The 19528-nt window shown below is 36.1% G+C and overlaps 1 protein-coding gene across 2 annotated transcripts in view; it reads left to right on the top strand.

The window, feature by feature from the left end:
• Positions 1 to 19176, top strand: part of LOC111048581 (lutropin-choriogonadotropic hormone receptor) — a gene marked incomplete in the record, with an annotated part of 72678 nt that extends 53502 nt beyond the window's left edge. For both annotated transcript variants that reach the window (XM_039439348.1, XM_039439349.1), the window contains 7 exon segments: positions 3571 to 3783; positions 6271 to 6494; positions 8850 to 8984; positions 12118 to 12329; positions 14604 to 14780; positions 16044 to 16331; positions 18796 to 19176. In XM_039439348.1, the coding sequence (XP_039295282.1) occupies positions 3571 to 3783; positions 6271 to 6494; positions 8850 to 8984; positions 12118 to 12329; positions 14604 to 14780; positions 16044 to 16331; positions 18796 to 19051 (1505 nt within the window).
• Between the last annotated feature and the right edge of the window lie 352 nt (positions 19177 to 19528).

The raw sequence follows: 19528 nt of genomic DNA, 5'->3' as shown, positions 1-19528 counted from the left end.
TACTATATTCCAAATTTCGTGAAAATCGTTAGAGCCGTTTTCGATATCCTTGAACATAAATAACCATATATCCAGATAGCCAGATATAAAAATATAAACAGAAGTTGCTCGCTTAATATAATAGGATTATTAAACGAAAATCCCAATTAAATGCTGTAAATCACCCCGAAGACTTCTGCTACTGTATACTATATTGATATACAGTATTGATATTGGTATACTACCTACTATATTGACAACAGGGTAAACAGCTAGATGGAAATTCGATGAGCGCTACTATACAAAAACTATTTGTCAGTCCGGGAATCGAACCCAGTACTACTAATTGCCGGTCAGGAATGCTTACCCTTACACCAAACTGACAATCTCTGGATAGAAGCGCTCATTTTATACAAAGCCGTAGCGGCCCTGTTGTCAATATTTGTAGTAGCAGAAGTCTTCTTGGTAATTTACAGCATTTAATTGGAATTTGCGTTTAATAATAATTATTCTTTAATTAGCATTTGAACAAATGCAACTTCCAGTTTATTTCCATCTGTACCATAGAGAATAGATAGCATTAGAAGATATCCCATGGTATAGGTCGATTGTGTTACAAATTTTAATGTTAACTTTAGCCGATTACTGTCTATTATTAGTGCTTTGGCCGGGCGAGAGTGTAATGCCGCACCTACATGTTGGGTCCAATGAAGGCCAATGTCGGCCAGCGTCGGCCAATGTGTGGATTACCTACGTTTACCTACGAGGCTGGGCCAGCTTACTGGGCCAACATGTTGGTGCGGCATAAAAACGGCACAGTATGAGAGACTGTGACCAGCGTCACATAGCTTCACCAAAAATAACTACTATACTAAGGTCCACATTATAATTGCACTGAAGAAATATAGGAGAACAACGTTGCCGATCCTCTGTCTTGTCAATGCCTTCTATAGACGGTAGTTGATACAGGTTTATTAATGTAATATTAACTGTTCATTCTCGTTTAAAATAATAAATTACATTTTATTAAGCAAGAAATTATATTTTTCAATAATTTCATAATGAATTTTCATAATTTAAGATGAAATATGTTGTTAATTGATTATCAATTCTACATTGTTAACAGACGATCTGACAACAGAGCAAAGCGAGAAAGAGATAGCGCTATCCGCTTTGTTGAATGATAGACAAGGATAGCAATAGCATTGCTAATCAAAGACTGCCATTATAACGTGGACCTCACTATAAAAAAGACAAGTCACAAAACATGTTTCAATTACACTTTCCAGATTTTGTTTTTCGGCTCATGCATGACCTGACGTGCACTTGAACTCACGCATTGTTTTTTTGTGTAGTTAAGTTGATATTGTGCTAACTATTCATATTGAATGAGAAAGACCATAGAGAAACAATAGCATAAGTAGATATCCCATGGTATAGGGCGTTTATGTCGCAACTTTTACTGTTATCTCAAGCCGATAGTTCATGTAATTCTTTCCCGTGAAGCTGTGTGACACTGGTAGTCTCTCATATTGTGCCGTCCAAACCAAAGACCTTGAAGAGATATAGACCCACAATGCCTATGCCTTCCCAATGATAGCTCTTACTTGGAATTGAAGGCCGCCATTCGGGTATTTCTGCACGAGATATTATATTTATTATATTTGTAATACAATAGATCACAAAGGCTTTGGTGGCATCGGTATGTAATAATCTTATGGGTTGCCCCCTCAATGGCGGATTTCAATTCCAAGTACGACACTAGCGCTGCATGTGAGTCTATGCATCTTTAAGGTCTTTGTCCAAACACTCTCACCCCAACAAAACAGTAAAAATCGACAATAATCAACAGTAATTGGCTTGGGATAACAGTAAAAGTTGCGACATAAACGCCCTATATCATGGGATATCTACTTATGCTATTGTTTCTCTATGGAAAGACTAAGAAATTGTCAAAAAAAAACCACAGATTTATTGATACTTAGAAAGACCGATCTCGATTATTACACCATTGTCAATCTCTGATAAACTCACAGACAATAGTGCGAAGACAATTGGGGTATCTTAGCTCAAAAATAATAACATGCCAAATGCATTGTCAGAATCTCTTTCTAATAGGGGTAGACAGAGGATGGAACAGATAAATAAGTGGGTGATACAAAAATTTTTCTTCGACATCAGTCAAATATTATAATTACTAGTAATTTATTGTTGAACTTCGATTTTGACGTGACAACGTCTTATAAATTGGTTTGCCGGGTGACACTTCAAGAAACTGCGTTACGTTCCCACGTTATGCGCTCACAATGAGAGCGAGTGAGAGCGTTTGTTTCGGTTCACGGTCGTCTGGAAAGAGCACGAATAGGAGCAGTGGCGAGCAACGCAACAGCAGCCCGAAGACATTCACCTGGAGAGAGAGAGTGAAACGGAGCAATCTCCTGCGACTGCGCCACTACTTAGTGAATAGGTTATGTGAATAAGTATAAGTGAATATAATAATAATAATAATAAATGTTTATTTCCCAAAAACTAAAACTACAACATCAATTACAAAAATATTAGATAAATTACAATATTACATACAATAGTTAGTTACAAAAGATTCTTATAATGTGTTCTCTACTTGTTTAGTTTTTCTGTGTGGAAATTGACCTACTCCACTATGGCGTACCATGTTCTAGAGTAGGTTTGGTGGTAGGTCTGAATAGGTATAAGTGTAAGTATAATAGGTATAAGTGAATAGGTTATGTTGTAGTAATCACAATGTTGTGGTAGTTTTCAATCACAAAAGTAGTATAAATCGTTTCTCAGCCAATAATAATTTGTTTAACTTGAAAAAATGAGCGCGACTTGCTATGTAAAAAATTGAATCGAGCACAGTTAGCCCGCCTAAGAGCGAGAGAGACAGAGTGATTTTGTTGAGGATGTGTGAAGGTAAAAATAAAACTTTGTTAATATGAAATTCAGTGCGAGATTCTTTGTATAAATTAATGTTTTAAATATAATTCTTTGTATAAATAAATGTTTTAAATTGTTACTATTATTTCATCCTTCTTCCAACTATAGGAATGAATATTCACTTTAAAATTATTTTACCACTGAAAGTCGTTGTCACGTAAAACTTTCGCCTGTATTTTGTAGCTTTGATTATTAGTAAATAAATTTTTATATTGTCTAAACGGCTGATACTCTCACTCAGCGGTCAGGGTTTTGCCCTTGCTGGTTGGTGCCATGTAACTTTTACTTATATGTAAAATAGCATAATATTATAATCTAGAATATTTCTTTTGTAAGTTTTTTATTTTGTATTTTGTTTTTATGGGCAATAAAGATGTTTAAAAAATAAATAGAGATTGTCTCACAGAGTAAAGTTGCCGAATGAGTGTCTGAGTAGAGAGTCTCACAGATAAACTCTCACAGAGTTTATCAGAGATTGACAATGGTGTAATAACCGAAACCGGCCTTTCTAAGTATCAATATATCTGGTTTTTTGACAATTTATTAGTCTTTCTCATTCAATATACCCATTGATGTGATCATACCTTAACATTGTTTTCTGTAAATAATTATGTGATTTGTCTTTTTTTCCAGGTATGTTAGCAGTAGTGGACGCTTCCACACTGGGCGAATTCCGCAAATGGGCGATTCCCTGGCAGATGTCGGCCGGCTGTCAGTTGGCTGGCTTCCTGGGAGTTCTAAGCTCAGAGCTGTCAGTTTACACTCTGGCAGTGATTACATTGGAGCGCAACTACGCCATCACGCATGCTATGCATCTCAACAAACGGCTATCACTCAAACATGCTGGTCAGTTGATTCCAACAAAAATAACAAAAAAATCTGGTGTGGTACACTCACACAACTTTCCTTGCTCATATTTTTAATAATAATATTCATTTATTTAATAAATTTTAAATTTAATAATAAATTTTATAATAAATTATATAATAATAATAAATTTTTATTAACCAATCATATCAAACAAAATAATAATATACAATACTGCAAAATCTTGTACTAATAAACTTATACAAATCAATGAAAAAAGGTCCATCCCTCTTTAAGCATAAGCGTGTGCTGAGGGATGAGTCGTAAGAGCAATTACCTTATTACATAGAAATAATAAATGAACAAAATAATAGAAATCATCATCATCAAAGTGTGAAAGATAAATAAATAAATACAATTTTCAAACTATAATTAACCAGATTACGTAATTTATTGATGCAGTTACTAAATAATTAAAGTTTTAATCATACAAAATCCAAGAAATCCAAATTGATTAGAAAACAAAAATTATATAAACACAAAGATCTTTCAGTTACAAAACAGAATAAAATTATTCCTCTAGGAGTCCTTATTTATACTTTGCAAATTTATATATACATTAATTCAAATACAGACAAACGGGAAATATAATGGAAAAATATGCACACAAATATGCTCCAATGAGAATAATATTCAAAATAGTACCCAGTACATCATAGAACTCATAATAAATGCATTAATTACTTTGAAAACAAAATTAACCAAAAACAAACATGATAAGATGAAAATGATAGTAAATATAAAACAAACAGCTGATTCCAACAAAAATAACAAAAATGCTCACATACATTATCTGTCTCTACAGTCATGGGCGAACTTTGGCCTCCTCAACATAATGCCTCCACTCATCTCTCACTTGTACACTCCGTCGCCAGTTCCTCACTCCAATCACCCGGAGGTCGACGATCACTTCTTGTTCCCATCATCCTCTCATCAAACAGTTTGAGGGGCACTCTATTATTATTCCAAATGGCCCAGCGATTCTATCCTTCGTTCTTTAACAAATCATATTATATTAGCTTCACCAATAACTTTATCTATTCCATTGTTGAATCCGGCCCTCCACACTCTATTATTAGTTTATTTATTTACAATAAATATAAAGGTTATCACATAAAAGACCCCATATCCTTCTGTACATCATTCTTCTTTCGAAAGTCATTAGTGCCTTTTCGTCTTTAGTCAGGATAGTCCACGTTTCGACTCCATATATTACCATCGGTCTAACTAGCGTTTTGAAAAATAACAAACAATTTGAAGCAATACAGATATAGTGAGGTCCACTTTATAATGGCAGCATTTGATTAGCATTGGTGTTGCTATCCTCTCTATCATTCAACAAAGCAATTGACGCTATACTTTACTAGCTCCGCAACGTTGCCAGATCGTTTTATAAAAATGTAGATATATAATTAATTAACAAAATATTTAATCTCGGCTATTTTCCATAGAAGGCAGTGGCAAGGCATAGGATCGGTAACGCAAGGATCTTTTCCTAATTTCCTCCAATGCTATTATAACGTGCACCTCACAATAGCGAAATTGTCAGACCCCATTTGTATGTTATGAGCAAGAGTTAGTAAACCAAAATAAGGAAACTACTCTATTCCTACATACTGTTTTCAAGCAGCATTTGATTTAATGTATTCAACCCCCCTTGCAGCTACATCATTCATCTAATGTATGCCATATTTTGTCGGTTGCAGGCTACAATCATAATGCCATATAGAAAATAGCATAAGAAGATATTCCATGGTATAGGTAGTTCATGTTCCAAATTTCTAACCGATTACTGTCGTCTACTGTCTATTATTACTGTTTTTGCTGGATGAGAGAGTAAGAAGGGCACAGTATGAGAGACTACCAGCGTCACATAGCTTCACCAAAAACAACTAGTAGGACTATCGGTTTGAGTTTACAGTTAAATTTGCAACATAAACTGCATATCTTCCTATATTATTTTTTCTACATGATAATAAAGCTTTGTTTGCAGTGGTTTTGGCCACTCTACCGTTGATTGATTGATTGATTGATTGAGTACTTTATTTATGTAGATTACAAATATACTGGCTTATACACTTATATACAATAGCTTACAATACAGCAAAATTATAGATGAATTTACATAATATAGACTAAGAAAATAATTATTGAACTGTATATGATATGAAAAAGTAATTTGTAATATAATAACTATAGATAATTATATTGTTATGCATCTACATAAATTGGCGGAGCTTTGGACATATCAATGTCCATTCTTTGGAAAGAATATTAAAAATATCCTCCCCACTAACTCTCTACCAAAAGGTTGATAGGAGTGTCGGACTATTGCAAATTTATTTATGCTATATTTTTTTTGTCTGTTTCCAGGTTACATAATGCTGTGTGGCTGGGCCATATTACCGTTGATAGGAGTGTCGGATTATCGCAAATTCATTTATGCTATATTTCGTCTGTTTCCAGGTTACATAATGCTATGTGGCTGGGCGTTTGCAGTGGTTTTGGCCACCTTACCACTGATGGGAGTCTCGGATTACCGCAAGTTTGCCACATGTCTCCCGTTTGAGACGACAACTGGGCCCTGGGCGCTGGCCTATGTTGTCTTCCTTATGTTTGTCAATGGAGTCGCTTTTCTCATTCTCACCGGCTGCTACCTCAAGATGTACTGCGCCATTAGGGGCTCTCAGGTTAGATTATAAGATAAGATAAGATTCTTTATTTCGCATCCAATTTACAACAGAACAGCGCACAAAACTAAAAAAAGAATAATAAAACAATACTTAAGACAACTTTTTAACCGAATAAATATGAAATTTGCTGATAATACTAATTGTATTAATTCTCATTATAGGATGATGAAATGTAATCTAGCACAGCTACTCTGTTTTACAAAAATACACCATAATTAATGCACGAAATAAAATACTGCATGCAAAGACCTTGCTGACAAGGTCACGTTCGCATTGCAGGAGTATCACTGAACAGAACTAAAGGACAGTTCAAAACAAGCAAAAGTCTAATGATTTCAATCATAGTTAAATATAGAACCTTTCTTTTGTAGTTGAGGAGTTGATACTGTGGTAATTATTCATATTAATTAAGAAGACTAAGAAATTATTGTCAAAAACCACAGATTTCCACAGATTTAAATCTTTGGTTTATGACAATTTCTTAGTGTCGGTTGCACAACAGCCGGTTAAATCTTAACCATGATTAATTCCACGTGAACCAATCAGAGAAGCCGTCTTTTCAAAAACTCATTCTCTGATTTGTTCTCGTGAAATTAATCACGGTTAAACTTTAACCGGCTGTTGTGCAACCGGGCAAAAGTCTTTTTATTTAAATATAGAACCACTAGTACGCTTTTATTTACATTTATAACACGACCGGTTTCGGGTATTCATCGTGTCATCAAGTGACCAAATTTGGGCACCTCTAATATTTCAAGTTTGCACATTCAGGGCCGGCTTCCGAGCTCGGGATTTAGCTGAGTTCTAGACTTCAAACAGCTAAAAAGTCAGAAAATTGGCTTTCCGAAACGGGACGTAATCGCAGTTTTTATGACAATCTTTATTTTCTCATTTCTGTAATTGGAAACGTTTTTCCTTGCCGAAATTGAACATTCTTAAATAATTCAAAATGCCTGAAACTTTACACTATTTTCTCTTAATTTTATTTTTCGCCCCACTTGGATGTAATGAGCTGGTTTACGTGCGTCATATGGAGGCCGAAAATGATTGTTTTCTGACCAGGCCGGTAAAATTTTTACGGCCCTAGGGCTGTAAAATAACCTTGAAGTCAGCTGATTCTGATTTGATGTGAACGTGTTTACAAAATAGTTTATGAAACGGAATCAGTTTATGCTTCTAGAATTGAATAAGGTATTTTGCAATAAGATACTATCAATTTTTTTGGATGAATGAAATACAAATAAGATATTATAAACTATTCAAATTCAATTTTCAGAGTATAATAGAATCTAACCTCAAACTTCATAGTACTTCGTTTATCACGAAACATGGTGAATAATTTTGGAACTACTTGGGCAATATCCATGGTGCTGAACGTTTTTACAAATAATTTATGAAACTGAATCAGTTTATGCTTCTAGAATTGAATAAAGTTTTCTGCAATAATATACTATCATTTTATTTGGATGAATGAAATGCAGATAAGATATATATTATGAACTATTCAAATTTGATTTTCAGAGTAGGATAGAACTTCCAACCTAAACTTTCCAAGTCGATGACAACAAGCATTGTTGACGTTGACATTCAGATTGGTCAAATTTCAAGTGTGCTAAAACAGCTGATCAATAAACTTTCCATTATTTGTGTTTATTATTCAATAATTAAAACATTTATAATAATATAATCTTATTGTCATATGAAAGAATAAAAAAGTATAAACTCAACCTCCCACATAATTGAACATAATCTTTTACGTTATTTAGACAAATCAGAATAAAAAATAAAAATACTTGGACAATTTCCTGATATTCAGATTACCTCAGATTTGCTAGAGCTATGACCTTCTTTTGCTTTTGACTTTGCTTTCGGAAGTCCTTAATCAACAATTATTCTCATATAATTATATATATTGTATATTTTTGTGTGTGGCGAAAAATAGCGTTCGCACCACGGGCAAAAATGTTTTTCCGGCTCTCAATCTTTTGTAGTCCTCGGCCTACGGCCTCGGACTTAAAAACCGATTTCGAGCCGGAAAAGGTTCATTTTCGGCCCTAGGTGCGAAATATACTATTGTGTTCAATTCTCTAGTTTTTCGAAGTTTAATTAAGACTGCGAGTACGCCCCGTTTCGGAAAGCCAATTTTCTGACTTCATCTGTTTAAATTCTAGAAATTTGCTAAATTCCGAGCTCGGAAACCGGCCCTTAGTGTAGAATTCAGGTTAGAACTTTATAATATGATTTAACATGAAACATTCTATATGTTATCTTCATTGAAATATAGAAAACATAGATGAAGGTTAATATGCTAAAGATACAGGAACTTTATGTCTTTTTGTGTTTACTTTGAAGGCATGGAACTCGAACGACTCAAGGATAGCCAAGCGCATGGCTCTACTGGTGTTCACAGACCTGCTGTGTTGGGCTCCCATTGCATTCTTCTCTACGACGGCTGCCTTTGGTCTCCAACTGGTCACACTGGAACAGGTATGCATGCTTCCATTTGTCACTTACTACCAGGTAACCCAAGGGTCTTATTACTTGAAAACTTGACCTACTGAAATCTTGGAGAATTTTAAATAGGCCTATAACCATTGTAATGGGGTTAAAATGATTGGTTATTGGGGGTTATCTTATGTATGGTGTTGAGCAGGTATTATTATAGGGTTGTGAGAATGATCAACCAAAGTGCGAGATAAATTTCTTTTAACACGGCTCTTTCTCAAAGACGGAGAGGTCCGATGCTCTATCCTCCACTAATCTCTCCCACAATCTAGCAGCATTCTCCTTCTTTTGTGTCTGTGTGAGAGAGCTTTGTAACGCTTCGCTCCCCTCCACTGGCAATGTTCCAAAGTCATATGTTTGTGTATGTTACGGAGATGTGTTCATCACAAGAACCTGAAGCGAAATGACACGGCGCATTCAATTGTGCGCAGGATGTCCGTCTGTGACTATGCTACAAACTGTGGAGGGAGAATTGGGTTTCTCCTCTTCATGTTAAAAGTAATTTATCTCGCACATTAATTAGAAGTTGACTTCTGGCAACATTACTTCAGACATTATGGTAACAATTTATAATGGGGGAATCGCTTGGCTTGCGAGAGGTTAAATTGATCTAACTCTATAACTCATGAGAAAGGAACTATAATTTAAAAAGAATAAACAAAACCGATAAGATTTTATATAACTAAACAATCGATTTAATTAAATTGAAACTCAAAATAAAACTGGTAACTTGAATAAAGTATTTAATTTTTTTTTTAAACAAACAATGAAATAATTACAGGATTTGCCTTAAATAAAAATCGATGAATAATATCATAGAGAAACAATAGCGTAAGTAGATATCCCATGGTATAGAGAATTTATGTCGCAACTTTTACTGTTATCTCAAGCCGATTGCTGTCGATTATTATAGATTTTTACTGTTTTGTTGGGGTGAGAGTGTATGAACGGCACAATTTGAGAGATTACCAGCGTCACACAGCTTCACAGGAAAGAATTACGTGGACTATCAGCTTGAGATAACAGTAAAAGTTGCGACATGAACGCCCTATACCATGGGATCTACTTATGCTATCGTTTCTCTATGATAATATATAATAATAATAATAATATTAGTAACTCACTAAACCTGGAGAGTGGTGTCTCTACACAGCCGGGCCCGATTATGTGCTGTAGATAGTTTCAGGTCCCGTCCTCGTAACCGACTGCCAACAGGCATACATTTTTCACTCCAATTCTATTTGTCATGAATTTTCACCGTCCTCGACACTTTTGGTACAATGGGTACTCTCGGACTGTGAAAATGCATGTCAAATAATCTGCTACATTACACCATCCTCGGTAAATTAAGAATGTAAATGCACAGTTTCAAGTTAATCAGTTGAGTAGTTGAGACGTGATGATGCCTCATTCATGAATTTCCTATCCCCTACGTGTATAAACCAATACTTTAATTTATTAACTATAAACTATAGTTAATATAAACTAATTTATTAACTTTATTATAGACTAGCAGGTAACCCGTGCTCCGCAAGGGTGTATTTTAAAACTTGACAAACTGATAACTTGACGTGATGAAATCTTGAAGAATTTATAATAGGCCTATAACCATCCACGGTAAATTAAGAATGTATATACGAAATTTCAAGTAAATCAGTTGAGTAGTTGAGACGTGATGATGCGTCATTCGTGTATCTCCTATCCCGTACGTGTAGAAGCCAATTCTTTCCTTTGCCATATTATATAGATAAATCTACATAATCTATACAAGATAGATTAGCTCTTTCAAATATTGCTCTATATTTTTTAACATTCTATTTATTCTGACACAGTATTTGGTAGTAAGAGATGTATTCATATTCAATTATGATTAAGTATATAAAGAAATTAGTTGTCATATTATGAAGTTATCGATACTGTAATATCGATAGTCGATGTATTGATCGAGAGTTGTAACAAGTCGATACTTCTACTTCTTCAACATGATCATGAGTTGTATAGTTGTATTTGCTTCGTTCATAATATTCATTTAATAAATACTTTGTGTATAAACTTTTTGTTTGATTAATAACGAACCAACAAACATAACATTAGTTTTGGTTAGTTTAGTTTTAGTTTTATTCCAAGTGATTGACCAGCGCTGCTGGATAGACTGTGTCAGGGTTTATAAAACATGTCACAAAAAAGTTTCAAAATGTCATCTCACTATCAAGAAATTCACTGAGGCTATAGAATGGATGCTCCACCAAGAGTGATTTCAAAACTGCTCGGAACTATCTATCACTTCCACTATCCTTGACCCACTCTGGCAGCTTATTAAACATTTTGAAGGCAATGAAAGGATAACTCCTCTGAGTCGTTGCTAAACGGCATCTTGGCATGTTGATGAGGTGAGTCTGACGGGCTCCATAGCCATGTATCCCACCACGAGTATCAGCACTCCTAGCTCTGTCTCTGATGCGAACCACACATTCAACGATGTACTGATTTACAACTGTAAGCATTTTTAGCCTCTTGAAGAGTGGTCTGCAATGAGCCATGTAGTCGTCACTGCCCGTCAGCACTCGCACAGCCTTTTTCTGCAGAAGCAGCACATCACCAAGTCACCCACAGGTGAAGTCCATAACAGACATGGCTGTGAAACATGGCATAGTAGACAGTAAGCAGGTATCCGGCACCAATTTCCGATTTCAACTTTCGCAGAAGATAGAGCGCACTGGACAGCCTGAAGCAAACATTGACGATATGACTTGTCCTGCTTATTCTGGTATTCAAGGAAAAACCCAGCAACTTCACATGAGTTTCAACCACTCGACTCCAAGGAGCAGAGAAGCTTCTGTGTCTTGTCCTTGAGACAGTCCCCCTGAAAGATGTAGATCAACTACAAAGATGTAGTCCAACTCCAACTATCAATTATAATAATATTCAACTACAATCTTTATGTTTTCATACTATTATTCTTGAGATTCCAACTCTCTTAACTCTTCAACTCTTCGAGAGCCAATAAAGGGTAAGCCTACTTGATAGTTATTATTTTTCATTGTGCTTCAATAATCAGTAGCTCAAAAAATAAAATTAAATATTGAAATAACCTCTACAATTGTTTGTTTTTCAGGCAAAAGTGTTCACAGTGTTTGTGCTGCCTCTGAACTCCTGCTGCAACCCCTTCCTGTACGCGATCCTGACCAAACAGTTCAAGAAGGACTGTGTGTTGATCTGCAAGGCAATCGAAGAGTCGAGGGTGACCAGGGGTATAGGTCGCTGCAGGCATAGCTCCAATTTCAGCAATCGGCAGACGCCTGCTAATACCAACAGTCTAGTTGACAGGTATGCACTAAAATTTAACTTGAATACATTGTCAATACACAACGTTGTCATTGACCGAGCGAAGTGAGGTCTAAGATTCAAGTCGACAGTTTGGCATTTCTCTTAATGTTTAAATGTTTATATGTTGCGCATTCACGGAGAAACGCGGTAGAAGAAGAAGAAGAAAAAAAAGAAGAAGAAGAAGAAGAAGAAGAAGATGAAGAGAAGGAGAAAAGGTAGAAGGAGAAGAAGAAGAAGAAAGAAGGAGATCGAGAATTTGCATTTTTCATTCCATGATATTGATGATGTGATCATCATGGATTTTGTCAACCTACAAATGTTGAGCAGTGCTCTAAGGGCATGCAACATGTCAGTTTAAGGACGGAGTCACTATAACACTCCTCAATGGTATAAGGTCGAGCCTCTACCAGTGTCCTAGTTAACTTTAAAGTGAGGTTTGATGGTGGAAAGTGAGGTTCAATTATTGAAAAGTGAGGTTAGACGATAAAAAGCGAGGTTTGATGATTGACCGAGCGAAGTGAGGTCTAAGATTCAAGTCGACGGTTTGGCATTTTTCTTAATGTTTGAATGTTTAAATGTTTATATGTTGCGCATTTACGGCGAAACGCGGTAATAGATTTCCATGAAATTTGACAGGTATGTTCCTTTTTTAATTGCGCGTCGACGTATATACAAGGTTTTTGGAAATTTTGCATTTCAAGGATAATATAAAAGGAAAAAGGAGCCTCCTTCATACGCCAATATTGGAGTAAAAATCAGACTATAGAATTATTCATCATAAATCAGCTGACAAGTGATTACACAGATGTGTGGAGAAGCCACGGTATATAGAAGAAGACGGTAGGTGTCACGCGCATGTTTGTGCTGAATTTCCGGTGTAGCGGTTTTAACAAATAAGTTTAATAAATTGCCAATAAGTGTTAATAACGTTGGTGGCGATGACGCAATCTAGCTGGCTGGCCACTGCGCACACATTTCATGACCCCTACCGTTTTCATCTAAATACCGTGGGAGAAGCCAGTCTATTGCTGTATTTCCATAAGGTCTATAGTTTCAATCAATACTGCGTGAGGTCTACTGTTCACAGATCTACTACTATAGATAAACAGAACACAATTCTCTATAATGATCGTGTTTATATTTCACAGCTGGCTATACGTCAGCTTATGAATTTCAGGGATGGGATATTTTGATTTTCCACAGAATCACTCGCTCACTTTTTACTATCCACAGGCGACGAAAGTCTCAGCTGTTTCAGCCAAGGATGAATTAACCTTTTAATTCGTTCAGCGAGGTTTCCCAAGGATGAGACCTAGTGCGATCGAATTTTTATATCAAAAACCTAAACCTACTATGTTCCAAATTTCGTGGAAATCGTTAGAGGCGTTTTCGAGATCCGTTGAACATAAATAAATAACCATTAATATAAATAACCAAATATAAAAATATACAGATATTGCTCGCTTAATATAATAGCTATCTAATAGGATAATATAATAGGATCGATAGGATAGCTATCTAATCTAGTTCATTATAAATATCGGGGACCGAGCTTCCCTCTGGAGTACAAAAGCATAAAAAAATTATTACGAAAGAAGAAATTATAATAACATTCATACAGAAATGTTCTATCTAATAACAGTAAATTGAGACTAATTCCCAGAGGAATGCAAAAATTTCCCTCACAAAGGCCCAGTTGCACAAAAGCCGGCTAAATTTTAATCCTGATTAACTTCACGTGAACCAAATCAGAGAAGACCATTTCAAAAAGATGGATCTACTGGAATTAATCAGGATTAATTATAACCCGGCCTTTTTGCAACCGGCACTAAGTACCTGATTGAATGATTACAAAAGTTCAACAGCTGAGTCATAATTTTGACACAGTCCCACACACATGAACTCGCTCACTCACTTCCATCACCAACAGACGATGAAATAATTATTATCAGCTGTTTTCTCATTTTCCCAAGGATGAATAATAATTATCATTTTAATGTCCTTCAGCGAGTTTTCACAGGGATGAGACCTAGTGCAATCGAATCTTTATATTATAAACCTACCATGTTCTGAATTTCGTGAGAATCGTTAGAGCCGTTTTCGAGATCCGGTGAAATACAAACATCTAAACATATAAACAGAAGTTGCTCGTTTAATAGTATAGGATACAGCTATTGCTTGCTTAATATAATAGGATATCTATCTAATCTAGTTCATTATAATTACTAATTCTTCATGTTTCAATTCTAATCACCGGTTATGTTTTAACCGTAGATCATCGCGTGACGGCGGTCAACCGTGCTCTTGCAGTGCTAAGCTGCTATCAGAGGCGGCTGCAGCTGCTTCGTCGCCTGCCAACGCCAGGGGGGCCAATCGGCAGCCTCTCACCACCCTGCAACGGTTGCTCAGGTGTCTAAGGCGGTCTACAGGTTCTGGAAGGCATCGAACCAGGTAAAAAAATCATCTATTAGATGCCTATTATCACTATGAAATAGTTAGGAACTAAAGTGCAACGCTGTCTAAAAGTTGCTTCTGTCCCTAGATGTATAAAATTATTCTCAACCGACGTTTACAACTATATAATACTAATTAGGGCTGATTTCTGAGCTCGGGATTTAGCTAAGTTCTAGACTTCAAACAGCTGGAGTCAGAAAATTGGCTTTCCGAAACGGGGCGTAATCGCAGTTTTTATGACAATCTTTATTTTCTCATTTCTATATTATTGGAAAAGTACGACAACATCACTCACAACACAACTGTACGATTGGAAAAGTTTTTCCTTGACGAAATGAAACATTCCTAAATAATTCAAAATAGCTGAAACTTTACATTATTATCTCTTTATTTTTTTTTTGTGTTCAATTTTCTAAAGAGATTACCCTCTATATAATGTTCAATAATGGGAGTGGTTTTTGGGTATTGGTCTGTATGTGTGTGTGTGTGTGTGTGTGTGTGTGCGTCTGTGTGCACGATATCTCATCTCCCAATTAACGAAATGACTTGAAATTTGGAACTTAAGGTCCTTACACTATAAGGATCCGACACGAACAATTTCGATCAAATGCAATTCAAGATGGCGGCTGAAATGGCGAAAATTTTGTCAAAAAAAGGGTTTTTCGCGATTTTCTCGAAAACGGCTCCAACGATTTTGTTCAAATTCATACCTAAAAAAGTCATTGATAAGCTCCATCAACTGCTACAAGTCCCATATCTGTAAAAATTTCAGGAGCACTGCACCATCTATGCAAAGTTTGATTCTAGTTTCCCAATTATCAGACTTCAGATTCAATTTAAACAAAAAAATTTAAGTGGAAAACATTGAGCATAAAAATCTCTACAATTAATGTCCAGTAACATTTTCACCTAAAATTATTGAAAATAAGCTCGAAATTCGAGAAAATGTGATTATCCAATTGCAAACTGTTGGCAACTGTTGATTCTATTAAATCATTCACTATGAAGAGATAGCAGACTTCTTGTGTCTCCAGCGTTATTGTCCTGTCACCAGCTGGCTCAGATCTTTGAATATTAGATTTGAGATGCGCGTGAACAGTAGCGTCAGATGATCAATTTTTATAACGGCAAGGAAAGTTGTGTGAGTGCGCCACACCAGATTTTTTATCACAAGCTGAATGTGAGTTGGACCAGACTGTAGCCTAATCCCTGTTTGAAAGAAGACGAAGATGTATTTACATTGTTTTCTGTTTTGTCTAGATCGGACCAATACGCGTACCAGATAGCCGAGATCCAACAGAAGCAGCACAAGCGAGCTTCCTCGGTCTCCTCATCTGAGAATTTCTCCTCGTCTCGCTCGGATTCATGGAGACAGAACCACAACCACCATCACTGCGGCATTCCCATGCGACTGTTGGACCCCAAGCGGAGAGCCTCCTCCTGGATTGTCACTCGCAAGACATCGCAGGACTCCAACCTGTCCTCGTCAAGGAATGACTCGTCTGGATCGGCGACCACTGCTAGCACCACGCTCAGTCGAGTGTCAAGGTGAGGGTGCAGCTTAGGTAGGGCTTAGACTTGTGCCATAGAGAAAAGACAGCATAAAGGCCCGTCCAGACGCTAAAGTTTTGCTTCAATCTTTTGCTCAAGCAAAAGTCGGAGCATGTAAGTCGTTGCGTCTGAACGGTAAAACGGATGGGTCTTCAAGCTTAAGTCATCAAACTTAAAATGTATCGGCCGGCAATCTTTTTCCATCAAACCGTCCGTCTTTTGCCTATCCACCAAAACCTAAATCGCGTAAAAATGGAGATAGAGAAATTGTGATTTCAGATTCGGATTCAGCGCCCTCAAATTAATAAAATTCCTCACGAGTACTTGAAAATAAGCAAGTTTTTTTATCGATTGTATATAACGCCATTCAATCCTTTTTTCTTTCTCAATTCTCATGATACTCTCAAAATTTGATGTTGGTATTATGATTTACTATCATGATATATTAAGATGTACTATATTGTGATAAGAATACTATTTACAAAATTTTAATCCATTTACAATCACTGTGTCTCGGGATAGAACATGTAAACAAAGCCGTTTAGCGATTATCAGTAATATTTTTGTCATTATGTTGTTAAATATAGTATTATCCAGTTGAATCAGTGAAAAAATACGATATAATTTAGTATTTTTGTTTAGATTGCTTAATGGCATAAGATAATACTATTTATGTAAGTAGCTCTATATAGTACTTGAAGCAGCTGAATCGTTTTTCTTATATATTTTCTGTAATTCATAAGACGAACCACTCCTCGACGCAGGCCTAGCCTAATGAGGAGTGCACTTGATATTTTTCATGTTTTATGCTTTGTAAAATTGTACAATGAAGTGAATAAAAGTTATTATTATTATTATTATTATTATTATTATTATTATTATTATTATTAATTATTTTATAAGTAATTATTATTACTCATCTACCGGATATATGGTAGATGTTGATGACGAACTGAGCTTGTGAGCACAAAAATAGGAAAACTGACGACATAAAACGGATGCGTGTCGACGCAATTTTACATCCGTCTTTTGCTTGAGCAAAAGACTGATGGTAAACTTGAGCGCCTGGACCCGGCTTAAGAAGGTATCTCATGGTATAGGTTAGGTAGGGCTTAGACTTGTGCCATAGAGAAAATATAGCATAAGAAGATATCCCATGGTATAGGTCGTTTATGTTCCAAATTTCAAGCATAATTTTTGTTAACTTTAGCCTATTACTGTCGACTACTGTTATTCTATTTATTGATGTTTTGTTGGGATGAGAGAGTAAGAACAGCACAGTATGAGAGACTACCAGCGTCACATAGCTTCACCATAAACAACTACTAGGACTATCGGTTTGAGTTAACAAAGAAAATTTCCAATATAAACGCCCTACACTATGTGATATCTATCTTCTTATATGCTTTATTTACTCCATGTTAATGACCACTACTGCTAGCACCACGCGAATCGATTGTCAAGGTGAGAGTGCAGCTTAGATAGGGCTTAGACTTGTGCTTAGATAATGCAGAGGTTTGCTATCATAGTGAGGTGCACGTTATAAAGGCAATATTTGATTAATATTGGTGTTGCTATCCTTGTCTATCATTCGACAAAGCAGATAGCGCTATCCTATTCTTGCTCCGCAACGTTGCTAGATCGGTTTTTAACAATGTCGGAATATAATTAAGTAACAAAATAATCAATCCTAATTGTTAAAATGTATTATTCAATCATTGGTAGATATATCTTCTAGGCGAATAAGATATAATTGATTATGTAACAAGAATGAATAGTTGATATTACATCAGTTGTACCGGTATCAGTTATTCTCTAAAGAGGGCAGTGACAAGGCAGAGAATCGGCAACGTTGTTCTCCTATCTTTCTCTATTATAACGTGGACCTCACTATAAATAGCTACACTGTTCTCACTATAGATATTTCACTTTAGTAATTCCCTTAATAAACAATGTCTATAGTGAGGTCCACGTTATAATGGCAGTGGAGAAAGATAGGAGTAAAACGTTGCCGATCGTAAGTCTTGTCAATGCCTTCTATAGACGGTAGCTGATACAGGTATGTTCATGAAATATTAACTGTTCATTCTAGTATGAAATAATCAATTATATTTTATTAAGCAAGAAATTATATTTTTCAATAATTTCATAATGAGATGAAATATTTTGTTAGATAACTATTAATTCTACAATGTTAAAAGACTATCTGACAACAGAGCAAAGCGAGAAAGAGATAGCGCTATCCGCTTTGTTGAATGATAGACAAGGATAGCAATACCATTGCTAATCAAAACCTGCCATTATAACGTGGACCTCACTATAATATTGGTTTACTTTTGGATTCAAATCAAGTGCTTCTTCAGTTATGAGCGAGTGTGATATATATTTCATGCCATCTGATGTACATTCATTTGACTATTTATATAAAATGTCTAATATTTGTTTATTTTGCCAATTTCAGATCGAGCGCTTCCTCGGGTATGAGCGAGCTGACGGGTATTTCATCACGGGGGGGAACCAAACCCCGTCTTACGCGACAGGCAGCCGTCACCGAGGTGCCCCCTGCAGCCCCACCACACTACGAGGGGGGCCCCGACCCCAACAGGGGGCTCACGGTCCGATTTCTGGCCACCATTCCGTCGGAGGGCGGAAATACAACCACTAACGATGAGGCATCTGACAGTAGTACGGCCATACTGCATGATAATGGTAACTAGGGCTGATTTCGGTTAGTTTACAATTCGTTCACCTTTCCGCCGGAGAATTGAACACCACCACTATGGTAACTAGGGCAGATTTCGGTTAGTTTACAATTCGTTCACCTTTCCGTCGGAGAATTGAACACCACCACTATGGTAACTAAGGCAGATTTCGGTTAGTTTACTTTTCGGTCAATATTCCATCGGAGAATTGTAATATTACCACTACTCTGACAGTAGTATTGCATGATAATGGTAACCAGGGCAGATCTCGATTGGTTTATTGTTTCATTTAATGTATTTTAGTATACAGAAAAGATAGCTCAAGAATAAGTATCATGTTTATAGAGAGGTCCACGTTATAATTGCAGTGTTTGTTTAGCAATGGTATTTCTATCCTAACTTGTCTATCATTCAACAAAGCTGATAGCGCTACCTCTTTCTAGCTTTGCTCTGTTGCCAGATCGTCATTCAATACTGTAGAATTAATAACTG

The sequence above is a fragment of the Nilaparvata lugens genome, chromosome 12, assembly GCF_014356525.2.
Source record: "Nilaparvata lugens isolate BPH chromosome 12, ASM1435652v1, whole genome shotgun sequence".
NCBI lineage: Eukaryota > Metazoa > Arthropoda > Insecta > Hemiptera > Delphacidae > Nilaparvata > Nilaparvata lugens.
Note: the sequence above shows the minus strand (reverse complement) of the source record. Positions and strands in the feature narration are given on the sequence as shown.